General features: G+C 55.5%; 1 protein-coding gene across 2 annotated transcripts in view; it reads left to right on the forward strand.

Annotated features, from left to right (window-relative positions):
* The window catches only part of TRIM29 (tripartite motif containing 29), a 35,842-nt gene that overhangs the window by 4,848 nt on the left and 16,545 nt on the right, over positions 1–14,449 (forward strand). Inside the window, exons 2-4 of one of the 2 annotated variants that reach the window (XM_029206993.1) lie at positions 1,617–1,736; positions 4,956–5,869; positions 14,208–14,303. In XM_029206993.1, the coding sequence (XP_029062826.1) occupies positions 5,066–5,869; positions 14,208–14,303 (900 nt within the window). In that variant the 5' untranslated portion in view covers positions 1,617–1,736; positions 4,956–5,065. Of the gene's footprint in view, positions 1–1,616; positions 1,737–4,933; positions 5,870–14,207; positions 14,304–14,449 lie in introns of those variants that run through there. The other variant, XM_029206994.1, reaches the window with a different exon arrangement.

Here is a 14,449-nt window from a genome sequence, read left to right on the forward strand (position 1 = left end):
CGCCTCTCCCTCTCCCCCCCCCCCCCCCTCCCCCTCCCCCTCCCTTCTCCTCCTCCTCCTCCTCCTCCTCCTCCTTCTTCTTCTTCTTGTTCTTCTTCTGGTCAAAGGGTATAACCTTTTCTTTTTAAAATAAATAAGTCCTGGGGATGTAAGGTACAGCATGGTGACAATAGTTAATAATTCTGTATTGTGTATTTGAAAGCTGTTAAGAGAGTAGACCTTAAAAGTTCTCATCACAAGAAAAAAAATTAGAGAGTTCTTCTCAATATAAAATCAAAACCCCCCAGTTTCAGGTGAAACTCTGTAGGACTAGGATAGCAGAAATGAGTAAATTAGACTTCAGAGATTTTATTGTTGCTCTAAAGTTTGAACCACCACAGCCTTCTGGCTGCTGTTTACAACTAGAGGCACACCAAAGGACAGAGATACCAGCAATTCAGAAGACCCATGCAAGCACTAAGGTTGGACCAGAGCCCTCCTCTCACAGACACAATTGCCCCTCATCTTGTCTTTCGCAGGGCTTGAGGCTCAGAAAGACTCAAAGAAGAAGTTCCTGCAGCAAACAGTCCTAAAGCTTGAAGTCAAATAGCTAAGGGATCTTGTGAAGTCTCTTTCTTTGCAGGTCTTTTAGAAGATGTTTCTAGATATAGCATTTCTTAGAGGCAGGGAGTGGACCAGCTGGCCGCTCCCTCTCAACCCTGGGATTCCAAGGGAACAGGAGGAGTTTTCTCCTTTTAAGGGGTTTCCTCTTTCATCTGGAGGTGGTTGGTGAGAGAATCAGGTGTTGCCAGGGCACAGCAGTGGGTGGGTGAGGCTGCCCCACCCGCTGAATCAAGGGAGGCTTCCAGGAGGGGAATGGCTTGGAGAAGCCTCATGAAACAAGCCTGGGAGGAGGCTTGGAGTTGGCTGATAGGTGGGTATGGGAGGAAGGGACTTGGTGGGGGCTGGCTGGAAGGGCAGGCCTAGTCTGAACAGGCAGGATTCTCCCCAGCTCCACAGGAGTCCTTCTCTGGAAGCCATACCTGTCAGCTCTTCTTACCTCCTAAACCTTGCAAGGGATGGGGATGGCAGCCAGTGACATTCCACCATCACTTGGTATAGGGAGAAATGTTGCAGCAGGAAGGCTTTAAGCTAGACCAGAGGGGGAACTGGATAAGATGGGAGATGAGTGACAGAGGGGCTCCAGGGGCCCCTTTCTTTCAAGGCCTTTGAAAACAAAGAGGTTTCTTCTTTTCCCAGCACCCCCTCACCTCCAAGCCACAGTGATGGCTATGACAGCCTTTGGGGGCTTTTTGCCAGTTTGCACGTAACACGCAGGTTCTGTGAGCCATCAGGAAATGCCCTTTCGTGGAAACTGTGCAACTAGATTTGGGATTGAAGAGCAGGCAGACCCCCACAGATAGTGTAGAGTGTAGATGGCAGAACTGGAGTGAGGGGTTCGGGGGAGCTCTGGGAGCAATCATTCACCCATGGATGATCCACAGTGTCCACACCAGACCTCAGTACTCCAGAGGCTAGAAATCCTTGTCTCTCTAGTTCAGCCCTGGGACTGGTGGGCATAGAGTCATGGGGTCCCTGGAAGGACAATCATTTCTTTGGCTTCTTCCCTTTTTCAGCCCTTGGATTCTGGAGATTGCCAGGAGACTGTACCTGGAGTCCACCGTGCCTTTGGAAGGAGCACCCACACCAAGGGAAGGAAGGGCCTGAGGCCCTTATCCGGGAGGGCCAAAACGCCGGTAAACCAGCACTGACACAATTCAACTGAATAAATCTGCTGAGTCAAATTAAATGCTGCTTCTGTCTGGCCAGGGAGGATGCTTCTGTGCATGGGAAGTGAGCCATGCTCAGCCCGGTGGGAGGGACCAGCCTCTCTCAGCAAGGCCTGGGCCCTCCCTCCCCACCCTGGGCAGGCCAAAACTCTCACATGGATTTCTCTCATTCACGGACATGCTAGATTCAAATGACTGACTCACTGGTTTGTTTTCCCACTGGACTGTGAGCTCCCCAGCCATGAGATCTGGGACTCATTTACGCCTGTGTGATCAGTCTCTCGTTTAGAGCCTGGCATATGGTAGGAGGCTGGAGAAATATCAATGGGAATGAGTGAGTAATTAACCCCATTGGGTGGTCTGAGCTAAATACCTCTGAGTAGGACAGACAGCGATGTAACAGGGTTTCAGAGGAGGGAGCCATCACTGTGGGCCTGGGGCAGAGGGAAAGCCTCGTGGAAGAGATAAAGTAGCCTTGTCTTCTATTGCCTTAAAATCACTTGAGCCCATTTTGCTCCCTCAGGACAACTGAGAGTTGAATTCTCCAGCATCCCTTTTTCTATCCTCCTTCCTACATTAATTCGTCTACCCCAGTCACCCGCTGACTCTCCGTGATGTGCCGGAGTGACTCACAGTGGCCTGGGGGAGCTGACTGTGTTTATCTCTTCCCAGCACACCTCACGCTAGTAGCTTGAAACTGGCCAGGGAGGGAGAAATTGGCAAACACTATAAACCAGTGCCAGAAAAGTCAGCTGCTAAACGTTTACCAGCACATTTGCCTACCTACGACCTGTCCATCTACTACCTGTCCATCTCCTTCCTTCCTTTCTCTTCCCTCCTCTTCCCTCTCTCCTTCCCACGAATCTTCCTTCCTTCCCTTTTCCCTTCCTTTTTTATCAATTCTTTTATCCAGTTCCCTACCTACCTACTCATCCATCCAACCACCATCCATCCACCATCCATCCATCAATCCATCAATCCACCATCCATCCATCCATCCTCCATCCTGCCACCATCCATCCATCCATCCATCAATCCATCATCCATCCATCCATCCACCATGCATCCATCAATCCACCATCCTGCCACCCACTCACCTATCATCCACACATCTACTATCCATCCACCCATCCATTTCCCACTTGGATCCATCTAACTTTTATTTATTTTATTCATCCATCCATCCATCCATCCACCCACAAATGCTTTCTGAGCATCTTCTCTGTGTCGGCCTATTCCCCAGGCTCAGAATCTTTCCCAGACTCCTGGAAGATAGGTGCATGAAGGACTAGTCCTTACAAGGACTAGCAGAGGTCTCCCAGTGCAGCACCCCAGGGTCAGCCGGCACTGATGTTGGGTTCATAACTAGAACACTCTGGTTTTCCCCTTCTGCTGCTCTTTGCCCCTCATAGCCTGTTCTCACAGGGTCCAGGAGACACTAGCAGGGGAAGGAGAGGCATGTCCCCATCTCTCACTCCCTCCACACCTCAGGCAAGAGCCCAGTGGAAGTGGGCCTGACTTTGAGAAAGGGTTTCCTGCCCCCAAAGTCCCCACGAGCTCTTAGACAACTTACCAGTGAGTTCAAACAAGATGGGGCTCCCCTGGGGCCTGAGAACAGAGACATGAGGTGAGAGGGAAGCCCCATGATGAAGCAGCACCCTCTGCCCCCAGCACTCCCCCGCCCCTTAAAGCTCTGGCTGCTCTGTGAACCAAGCTTGTCTCTCGTTCCCAGAGGCTGTTATTGCAAAGGGTTTGCTGTTCAGCCTGGTGAGCCAAAGGGGCTGTAGGGCTCCCAGAGCCCGACCTGGAGTCGAGGGGAAGGGAGGGGAACCCACTCCCCTGCACGCAGTCCAGAACCTGCCACCTCAGCCACGCCCATCTCCTGTGCTGCGCCATCCAGCCCAGCCTGGGAGAGGCACAGCCCTTTACTCTGTGCAGGGGTGTTGGCTTCCCTGGACCATGGCAGAGGGTCGTAGCCCAGAGGGGACCAGGTGGCATGTCCTGGCAGGAGTGGAGGGTCCCCAGAGTTCCTGCAGGAGGTCAGAGAGAGGAAGTGGCTAGAGTTGTTTTTTCTCACTTCTTCCCCTGAGGTCTGTGTTTATATGACAGTCGTACCCAAACGTCTCACTTCTGAGGGTATCTGAGTCCACACTTCACTGGCTTCTTTTTGGAGGGTATTGCCTGTGGCCTGGAACAGAGAGGGCGGGCAGATTTTGTTCTGAGCCACACAGCATACCTACTGTGGAGATAGATGAGAGTGAAGTGTTTCGGCCCCGAGGATGCAGCCCCCTGTCCTGGCACTGCTTGCATTCCTGTCCCTCACTACTATTTCTCTGTCCTCTGGATCCAAGCAGTTTATTTCTACCTGCTCTGAGAGAAATAACATAAGGCTGTATGCACCTTGTTCGTGCTTCTGGGACAGACGTGACTTTCCGAAGCTGTCTTCCATTACAATAGTCAGGTGGCTGACGGGACCTTAGCATCTCAAAGGCCTTGGGTTCAAATCTCAGCTCCACCAGGACTCAGCAGACTTAGGCCAGCAAGTTACCTTCTTAGAGCTTCAGTTTTCTCATCTATTAAATGGGGATAATTGAACAGGTTGCTGTAAGGTTTAAGTGAGCTCATACAGGTAATGTACCTAACACAGTGCCTGAAAGTTGGCATACAGGGTTAAATGATCAGTAGCCACTTCCCTCCAAATCCTAAAATCCAAATCCAACTGAACCCATCATTCCCTTCAAGATGAGAAGCAGCTCCATTGTCTCAGGGCGGCAGGGGATCTTCCTCTGAAACCTGGGCCCTCACATTACAAGGTTATTTGGCTTGTGTGACCCAATTAATAGCCCTCTGTCCTGTGGGCCTCGCGGGCACCTCGCCTTCTGTCCCGGGGACTGCTCACCTCAGTGAAACCTGTGAGGACAGAGGCTCCCATTTCCTGATGAGAAGAAAGTGAGTCAGGAGGAAGCAGCCCAACTTGCTGCTGAGCCGTGGAAAATAGTTAAACTGGGGGAGAGAAAAAACACTTGTTTAAGAAATCAGGCTAGGTATGAATGTGTAGGGTGTGGCCCCCTGTGTGATTGGCTGCTCTGCTGGCTCTGGGAGCTGCCTGCCTCTCCGGGGCCCGGGCCCGTTGAGTAGGCTCGCCTGTGGCCCCTCCTCTCCACTCCTTCTCCCCTCTCCCCGTAGGTGTGTCTCGGGCTCTGCGGCTGCCTGTCCCACTCCTGCCGAGACGCAGCGCGAGAGGTCACCCACCGCACCTCCAGCGAGCCCGACACAGACCAGCCAGGCGACCCACAATGGAAGCTGCAGGTGCCTCCAGGAGCGGCGGGGCCAGCCCGGAAGCCAGGGGTGCCCGCAGCTTGCTGGGCCCCAGAGGCAGCCTGGAGAATGGGGCCAAGGCCGAAGGCAAAGAGGCCAGGATCACCAACAGCCACGGCAGGGAAGCAGCCGAGGGCAAGAGCCTAGGTGGCTCCCTGAAGCCAGGCGAGGGAAAGGGCTCCCTGTTCTTGGGCAACAAGGGACGGTGCCCCATCATCCAGTTTGTTGAGTCTGTGGATGACAAGGGCTCCAACTACTTCAGCATGGACTCTGGAGAAGGCAAGATGTCCCCCTATGCCAGGCTCCAGCTGGGGGCCACCAAGAAGCCACCTGTCACCCTTGCTGAGAAGGGGGAGCCGCGCAGGCCCATCTTCTTGGAGCCCCGCAAGCCCACGGTGGCCGTCATGGAGCCTGGGGACCTCCAGCAGAACATCTCCCCCCGGGCCGCCTCGAGCACCCACCTGCACTCCAAGTTGGGCTCCGAGGAGGTCCTGTGCGACTCGTGCATCGGCAACAAGCAGAAGGCCGTCAAGTCCTGCCTGGTGTGCCAGGCCTCCTTCTGCGAGCTGCACCTCAAACCCCACCTGGAGGGTGCCGCCTTCCGTGACCACCAGCTGCTCGAGCCCATCCGGGACTTCGAGGCCCGCAAGTGCACCCTGCATGGCAAGACCATGGAACTCTTCTGCCAGACGGACCAGACCTGCATCTGCTACCTCTGCATGTTCCAGGAGCACAAGAACCACATCACCGTGACCGTGGAAGAGGCCAAAGCCGAGAAGGAGGTAACAGCGGGCCCCTCCAGGTCTCTCCTCCCTCAAGGCGTCCTCCCACCTCATCTTCTCCACTGGGGTTTCCCAGGGTCTGGGGCTCAAGTCTCTTGCTGTCCCTTGTCCTTTCAGAAAACAGTTCTTTCCCCTCCCGCCCCCAGGCTGGGAGTCAGAGACGGTTCCCCAATCCTCCAAGGCCTCAGGAGACCAGGCATCTCCTAGATGAGCAAATGGGGGCTCAGCAAAGATGCGGGGCTTGGCCAAGGTCATAGGATAAATTCAAGTCAGGTTAGGGAATCAGCATGCAGTCCTGGGCTCTGTGTCTAGCTGGGTCTTTTCCTTCTTTCTTCCTTCCTTCCTTCTTCCTTCCTTCCGTCCTTCCTTCCTTCCTTCCTTCCCTCCCTCCCTCCTTCCTTTCTTTTCTTTTCTTTCTTTCTCTTTTACTTAAGGGAGAGAGAATTTTTCCCACCTGAGCAGGGCTGGCTCCTGGGATGAGTCATGGGTGAGGAGAAGGGAATTTGAGGACCGCTTCAAGGCCCTTTTTTTCTAGCTTCAGAGTTGGCTTTTGCAGTCCAGTGGCTCCTTCTTGTTCTATCTGATCCCCCAGCCAGTCTCTTGACTCTCCCAGTGGCCTCCTTTATCCTTCCCTCCGCTAGGCCCCGTGTGCTTTGTGTGTGTGGTTGTATGTGGACATACCTCTGCCTGTAGGTGGACACTCTTGGTGAGGGTTGGAGTTGGGGGGGGAGGGGTGTGTTATATTCATATGTGGATGTTTGCATATGACTGTATATGTGATACATTAAGTGTGTTTGTGTTCTGTGTACGTGATCCTGCATGTGCCTCTGTGGGGAGGAGCAGGGGCGTGTGGAAGCCTGTGAACGTGGACACCTTACACCTGGAGAGGGTGTGCTGGACCAAAGGCTCAGCTGTGGCTGCCGCTCCTGACTCCACAGATGCTGGGCTGGTGCCCCCGCGGCCACACAGCTCTGTGACATGGGCGGTCTCCAGCCGGTGGTCAAGGCAGGGCACCTGACCTTCTGCACCCTGCAGAACGGGGCAGCCCAGGACACCCTCTGGGCCCAGCCTTCCTAACCGGGAGTCTGTAGGTTACTCTCTCCTACCCATACCCCTGGGCAGGAAGGATGAGTCAGCGATGAGAAAAGACTCAAAGATCCTTTTCAGAAGCCTCATTTGGCCCAGGAAAAAGGTGACCCCAGTTTCCCTAACTCCCTGACCCCAGTCTGGCTTCAAGCTTCAGATAGGGAGATGGAGATGGGGCAGGGGCCATGGTCCCCGCCTCCAGGACCTCACCTAGGAAATCAAAACAGAACGAGGGCCAATCACCTTCAGCCACCGCAACCAGGAAGTCGCAGAGCCCCAGGCTGTGTTTTAGGAGACCTGACTTCTAGTCCTGGTTTTCGCCTCTAACCAGCTGTGAGATGGTGGACAAGTCCCTTCCATTCTCTCAGGCTTGGTTTCCCTTCATGTGAAACTAAGGGATTGGACTAGATTGTAAGTTTTCAAATGACCCCTGGAGCCCTAGGATTCTTGGGAATGTCTTTGAGGCATCAGGGATGAGGCGGGGGGCTAATTGGTGCCAAGAAGTCAGGGGACCCCTGTTCCCACCCCCAGTGCAAGCAGTGCATGCGCTTATTTATCTATAGGTTTGGCCCCAAATGTCATCTGAAACAAGGGTATCTCCACTTAAGAAAAGCCTGAGTGCCCCTGGAGGACAGGACAGTCTTGGGCAGTTTTCTCTGGTGGCACCTGGGACTCGGACTTCATGTTCTAGTACTGGGACAGGACTCAAAGACACAGTTCTCACCCTTGAAGGCTCATGATGTAGGTCAAGAGGCAGAGCTCAGACTCACAAACCAGTCTGGGGCGCATCCCCCAGTTACACAGCAGTGGCTGTAAGTAAACATCAACTTGCAGAGGACAGAACATCAGACTGGAGCGTTAGCAATCTTGTTAGTCCACCTTGCATGCGGACACAGGCCCAGAGAAAGGAAGAGACCTGTCCAAGCTCACTGTTTGAGGAAGAAGTTCCCTGAGTCCTCAACCAATGCTGGGGAGCAACTTAGGGGAAGGGTTAGGGTTCCTTTGAGGGGGATGGGATTACAGGGGCTCAGGGGAAAATGTCTGATTCACTGGAGTGACTTTAGGGGTGGGAGCTTCAGACTGTGTGTGTGTGTGTGTGTGTGTGTGTGTGTGCGTGCACACACGTGCAATGCTGTGTGTGCACCAGCAGTGTAGGTAGGCAAGGGTGGGTGGTGCCGAGCGGCTGAGTGGAGCTGGAGCTGGAGTGGGGCACTTTGTCCCGGTCTGGCTCAGCTGGAATGTCAGGCGTGAGGGATGTTGGCACAGAGCAGTGTTAGATGGGTTGACAGATCAAAGTGGACTGGTGTGTCAGTCCTGGCATCCTTTGGAGGCAGCCCCTGCAGACTCAAACATTAGGGCCCCACACAGCTTTTTGCAAGGAGCCCCGTCCAGAACCTGTTCTACAGCCTGGTTGGTGAGGCCCAGGTGAGGTGATCGCTGACCTATCTTGGTTACTTGCACAAAAGTGTAGACAACACCCAGGGCTGCGGTGCTCATCTCTTGGGCCTCAGATCTCGCTACAGACTCCGAGCAGAGGTAGTGCTGGAGAAAGGCCACTTGGTGTGCCAGCATGACAATCCTTCCTCTGCTGACCCAAGATCAGAAGGTCTCCAATTCCACTCCGAATGTCGCAAGGATGGTCCACAGATGTCCTGTGGTCCACCCCTCCGCCTCTGGGCATTTCCCAGGCTGGATCAGACTGATGAGATGTACATAACCATCCTTTCCTGTGTCTCGTGGCCCTTCCTTCTGCCTATCCCGAGTGCCTTCTGCTGCACCGGGTCAGGGTGGAGGATTCCTGGCCATGGCTGCTTGCTGCAGGGCGGCCTGCCTGTCGTGGGTCCTCTTGGGCTCTGGGTTGGCAGCCTGGCAAGGCGCCGGGAGGAGTGCTCAGGCCAAGCATTGCTCTGGAGGGCGAGGTCCTAGCTCGTCAGCGCAGCTCAGATTCCGTGCGTCGCTCGTTCTCCTGACGCCATCATTTGGCTCGGTTCCTCTCTGTCACCATGGCCTGTGGCTTTGCTCCTGGTCTCATTGCCCAATTCTTCCTTGAAGGCTGAACTGCTGGGCTGCTGGGCATGGGCAGTCGCTGCTCATTGAGTTTTGGGAGCTGTGCTGGTCTGGGCTTTTGGGACTCTTTGGGTGGACAGCCATGACCGGGGTTTGGGAGGATGAGCCAGGCGAAAGGCCTAGGGTGCAGTGGCAGGTGCTGGGACCATCCTCCCCAGAGATCCTAGGGGAGAACTTCTGCTCTGGGACAGGGTGGGTGAGACAGGAGGTGGGATGAACTCTGTGGGTGCTGGGGAGGAAAGGACAAAATAAAAAGAGGTACAGAGACAGGAGGCAGGGAAGGAGAGTGCCAGGGAGGCAGGCAGGAGACACCCCTGTCTTTATGGAGTACAGCTATGTGCCAGGTGCTAGCCTGAGGCTTTACACGGTTAGTTCTGACGACGGTCCCACGGGGTGGGAGTAACTGCATCTATTTTATAGGTGAAGAAATGGGCTCAAAGATGCCAAGAAACTTACCCAACGTTACAGCACTGGGAGGTGGCAGAGCTGGGATTCAGATTCATGGTGGCCATAGCCCAGCCTGTTTTCTCTCCACCATTTTAAATGTTGTTTTTATAGGGTTGGCAGTGGCTCCTTGGGGTCACCTGGGAGGTTCTGATTCAGGGGGTCAGGGCCTGGGATCTGTACTTTTAAGTTACCCTCAGGGATTCGAATACGTGGTCAGGTTGGAAATCAGGAATCTAGTCCAGTTTTACCAGGAAGAAACCGAGGCCTGGGAGGTGGGGTAACATGTCAAGGGCCCGATGCTGGTCTGGAGACAGTCTGGGTGATGCTCTTCCCACTCTGTCTTGCCCCTGCCCCGTCCTGACACCCAAGGAAGTAGAAGGAGCGGTGTGCCCCAGCTAAGCAGAGTAATACTGGGCTGTTTGACATCTGTGTGGAAATGGGGAAATCTCTCCAGCATTTCAGATTCTTATCCATAGAATCACCATTTGTCTGAAAGTACAAATTTGGCAATTAACTGGCTCATCTGGCAAATGTCACAGCCAACGGCCTGTGTGGTTAATTCAGACCAGGGGAGGATCCCTCGGGGCCCCGTCTCCTCTTCTCTGGGGGCAGCGCAGGCACCTGTCCAGGTGAGTGCTCAGGTGAGTCTGCACCTGAAGGTCCCGTCTGTCCGGGCCGAGACACCACCAGCCACTGGCCACCCCTCTGCTCCCCCAAGGCCGGAAGGATTTCAAGACTGTGTGGCTTACATGGGCCCGTCCCAGGCAACCGAGCGAGAGGCAATCGTCATGGAGGAGTGTGGGAGAAGGGAACAAAGAAGGCATTTAGGGACAGGCCTGGGCAGGGTGTAGGGAGTGAGCTGGGGAGAAGGAGGAAGTCGGGAAGGAGGTGTAGACAGGGGTGGAGCTGAGGGGAGCTGAGGCCCTGTCAGACATCAGGAGATTTAATCAGATTTCAAGGGAGGAGGGAAAGAAGGAGAAAGTGGGGCCTCAGGGGGTGATGGGGAGGGTGTGGGGAGGAGAGGAAAAGAGGCAGAATTGATGAATTGCCCCATCCGTGAGGTGGGGGAGCTTGGGCAGGGGTGAAGGGCACGGATGATGTCCTGGAAGGTACAGAGAATAGCCCAGAGGTTGAGGCCATGTAACAGAGCTGAGTCCTGTTGCTGTGTCGTGGTCTTCCCACTTCCCCGCTGGGAGAACTCAGGCAAGCTCCTCAATGTTTCTGGGCCTCGGTTTCTGCATCTGTAAAATGGGGATAACACGGCTTGCCTCCCCAGGAGGCTTTTGCAGATGAAAGGAGAAATGCGGGCCCATAGTGGATGCTCAGTAAAGCAGTTAGGGCCCTTCCTTCTAAGGTTGCAGGAGAACCCAGTATTTTGGAGCCTTCCTATGTTTTATTGTTTCCTATATCCTGCCTTTTCTGGCTTTTGTGTAACCCTGCCAGCAGGGAAAAATTGCCAAGGGCTAAACAGATGCTGGACATATCCCCAGAGGTCTCACCCCAAACCCTCTTCTCCTGACAGGGTAGTACTCATCCCAGAGGTGAGAGCAGACCTTTCTAGTAGCACAGAGTTCCCAGCCCAAGGTCCCTGGTGCCCTGCAAGTCTGGCCTTGCAAGGCCCCCTCCCAGCCGATGTTGACTTCCCTGGTGCCTCAAAGAAACCAGTAGCCTAGTTTCTCCTCCGCCCTGACTGATATTTCCGCCCACTGCTGCAGACAGGGCGGCTCCGCTTTTGACCCTTCTCTCGCCTGTTTCCAGATCGGCTGCCTCTCCCTCCGGCCCTCCCAGGTCACTGGCCGACACCTCTGGCTCTCTTCTGTGCACCCCCCGCTAGCCTCCCTCTTCCCTGCCTCTCTTGCTCAGGGTGGACCCCAGGGGCTGACTCCCGCTACCCTTGGCCGAGGCTCTTCATTGTTCTAGAGCCCCTGGACTCTCCCTCCTCTGTACTCAGTGCCTCTTCCTCCCTCTTGGCCAGTGAGTCTGTGCTCTGCGGGTAAGACCTTTCCTCACCTTAATGCCCCATGCCCCACAGCTGCCAGCAGGTCCCCCGAGCACCTCTGCTCACTCCGCTGGTTCCTTACCTTCACCTTCTCTAGGCAAACCTTCTCCCCTCGCGCAGGGGGTTAGCCTGCCTGCACCACCCCCTTTATCCCACCACCTTTCCGCTTTCCCCAGTATCCTCCAATCTTCAGTTCCCCACCATCTAAGCCTCTACTTTGCATCTGCAGCCCAGTGTCTTGACCTCCCTCCCCTCACCCCCGGACGATTCACTCTGTATCCCGACTGTGTACGCACCACCCCTGGGCCCCAGCACAACGGCACACTCCATCCACACTGCTTGCACCTGCCCACTCCCCTCACTTACCCGTGCCCTGTGGGCCTGCCCGCCACCCTGTCCTCTCCCCTCCGAGCTCGGATCCCGGTCCATGGAACGTGCCCCACCCAGCAGTGGGGATGGGACCACTCGTCAGCGCTTTCTCTGTGCCAGGTGCTCTCTGAGAGCCTCACTTGCCTGGTCCCAGTTCATCCCACACCTGGCTGGGAGATGGCCTTCATACTACCTCCACAAAAAATGGAGTCACCGAGGCACCAAGTTTGGTAACTTGTGAAGGCCACCTGCCTAGAGGTGGTGGTAACTGGATTCAAAGCCTTGGAGCCCCAGTCCTGGGCTCTGGGTGGGCTCCCTCCTGGATCCCCCAGGCTCATTTCATGGAAGAACTGCCCTGCGCCTGCCCCCCGGCCCCCCAGACCTGGGGGTGGGAGTGAATGTACTTTTGTTCTCTGCTTTCCTTGTGCTGGGTGCAGAGGTCAGGTGAGAAGCCCCAACGCCAGCCGCTCTATCACTGAGCTGGTGAGGACATCTCAGCTGCGGGGGGAGGCGGCTTCCGGCGTCCCATCCCCTTGGGGCCTTGCTTGCTGGGGGTGAGGGGCTCTCCAGGGACGGGAAAGTTGCCCAGCACAGACCCACTGTCCGGCCTTTAGGCTTCTTCCTCACAGCTCAGACCCACCTACCAGTCCCAGGCTTCTCAGGAACCCTCCAGGCCACCGGCTCCGCCAACCTCGGAGTTTGGGGCTCTCGGCTCTGCCCCCGCAGAGTCTCCGCTGCCCACGTGGGGTCTGGGTCCCTTGACTCTCCAACCTCCCACCGCTGTGTCTATTGACAGCTGGCTTCTCCCAGCCTTTGTCCAGAGACCAGGCCAAACCCTCACCTTCATCCGCGTCTACTCCTCCGCTTAAACGTTTTCCATCCCTGGCGATGGCATTTTCCGTGTTGTGAGATTTCCAGCACGTAGCTCGTGGGGCACATGCTTTCTGAGAAGAACTTAGAGTCTCTGGCCTGGGGAGCCCAGGGGTGTGGGCAGAGCGGGCGGGGTTGGAATCCCGGGCTGTCTGGCTGGGGGCACTGCATCTCCTGCTCTAGGCCTTCCCACCTTCTCCACCAGCTTCTCGGCTCTCTGGGCACTTTTTCAAGAAAGCCAGGACACTCTCTCCTCCATTGATCCACTTCCCTGGGTGTCTGCACAGGGACCCACCAGCAGCCCCCTGGCCTGGGAGAGTATCCAGGAGCTGTGACGTGTGCGCCCAGCTGCTCAGGACTCCTTGCCAAGAGAGCTCACGTTCCTGGTGGTTTGTGGCTTCCACATGTTGGCTCTTCTTGTGCTTCCTCAAGGAGATGGCTGGAAATGGGTGGGACTCTGTGTTCAAAACCCAGTGTGGTGGGGAGACCGGTGAGCGCTCCGGGGTGTTCTCAGATGGCTTGGTCTTCCTGCCTTCAGGTGGAGATCACCCACCTGTCTTCCAAGCTGGCAGGTGCTTTGGGAGCACTAGTGGGGAACCCACAGAACAAAAGAGGTGCCTCTTGGCTGAACTGGATTGACCTTAGCTTCACGCCTCCACTTTTGTCTCTGTTGTAGCTGCTTTTCAGAGAAGGACATTCCTCCGCTGGAAGGAAACTATTATCCATACTTTCCGTATCCATCAGAGCTCATGTCCCAGCTCGTTCCTGATAGATCCTCTTCTCAGCCCACCCCAGACCCTGCCAGCCCACGTTCTCTTCCTGAGCAGGGGTGCCTAGAACCAATCCTTTCCTTGTCCCATCCACCCTCACTGCCTCACTTGCTGGCCTCTCTCCTCCCCCAGGGACCCTGAATAAAGTCTCGATCTTGCCCAAACTGCAGACGGCACTCCCTTTCCCAGAAACAGGTTTATAGCTGTGCCTGCCCAGACAGAGTCCCCGCTGGTGGCAACCCAGGCTCCTGCTTGCAACACAAGCCTCACGTCATATCATAGAAACCCTGCACACTGGTACTGCCACGGGACACTCCCTGGGCTGGGCTCTGCTGAGCTGGGCTGCGTCCCCTTTCTCCCCTAAGCTGCTCCCTGATGGCCCCAGATCCATTGAAAGGAGTGGGAACCCCATAAATGAGCTTCCTTCCTGCTCACGTTGGGTGGAAGGCCTGGCAGAGGGTCAGCCTTACGAAGACATGGCTGGGCTGCCCAGCCCCAGAGGCCTGAGTTTACAATGAGATGGCGTTTGACTTGTTGCTGGATCCTCAGTGACTGGTGTGGTGCCTGGCATATCCGACGGCCTGATGAGTGTTTGCTGAATGAACGGCTGAAGGGCTGAGCGGTGGACCCTGCTCGAGTTTGCCCCCTGGGTGGGCCCACTCCTTGACTCTCTGGTTCTCTTCCACCTCTTCCCCCGACTTCTCCTCCAACCCCGGCTCCTTCCCTGCAGACAGAGCTGTCACTGCAAAAGGAGCAGCTGCAGCTCAAGATCATTGAGATCGAAGATGAAGCTGAGAAGTGGCAGAAGGAGAAGGACCGCATCAAGGTAAGCCACCCCCAGGGCTCTCCCCAGCCTGAGCTGCCCGGAAGAGGCAGGCCTGTGCTCCAGCTCGAGGTCTCAGTTACAACCCACACTCGTTTCTTCTGGGTTCTCTTGCCCCCTTCTAAGTGTGGGCCAGGCATCCATGTTGT

The sequence above is a fragment of the Monodon monoceros genome, unplaced genomic scaffold (assembly GCF_005190385.1).
Source record: "Monodon monoceros isolate NGI ecotype Baffin Bay Population unplaced genomic scaffold, NGI_Narwhal_1 Super_Scaffold_7, whole genome shotgun sequence".
Taxonomy (NCBI): domain Eukaryota; kingdom Metazoa; phylum Chordata; class Mammalia; order Artiodactyla; family Monodontidae; genus Monodon; species Monodon monoceros.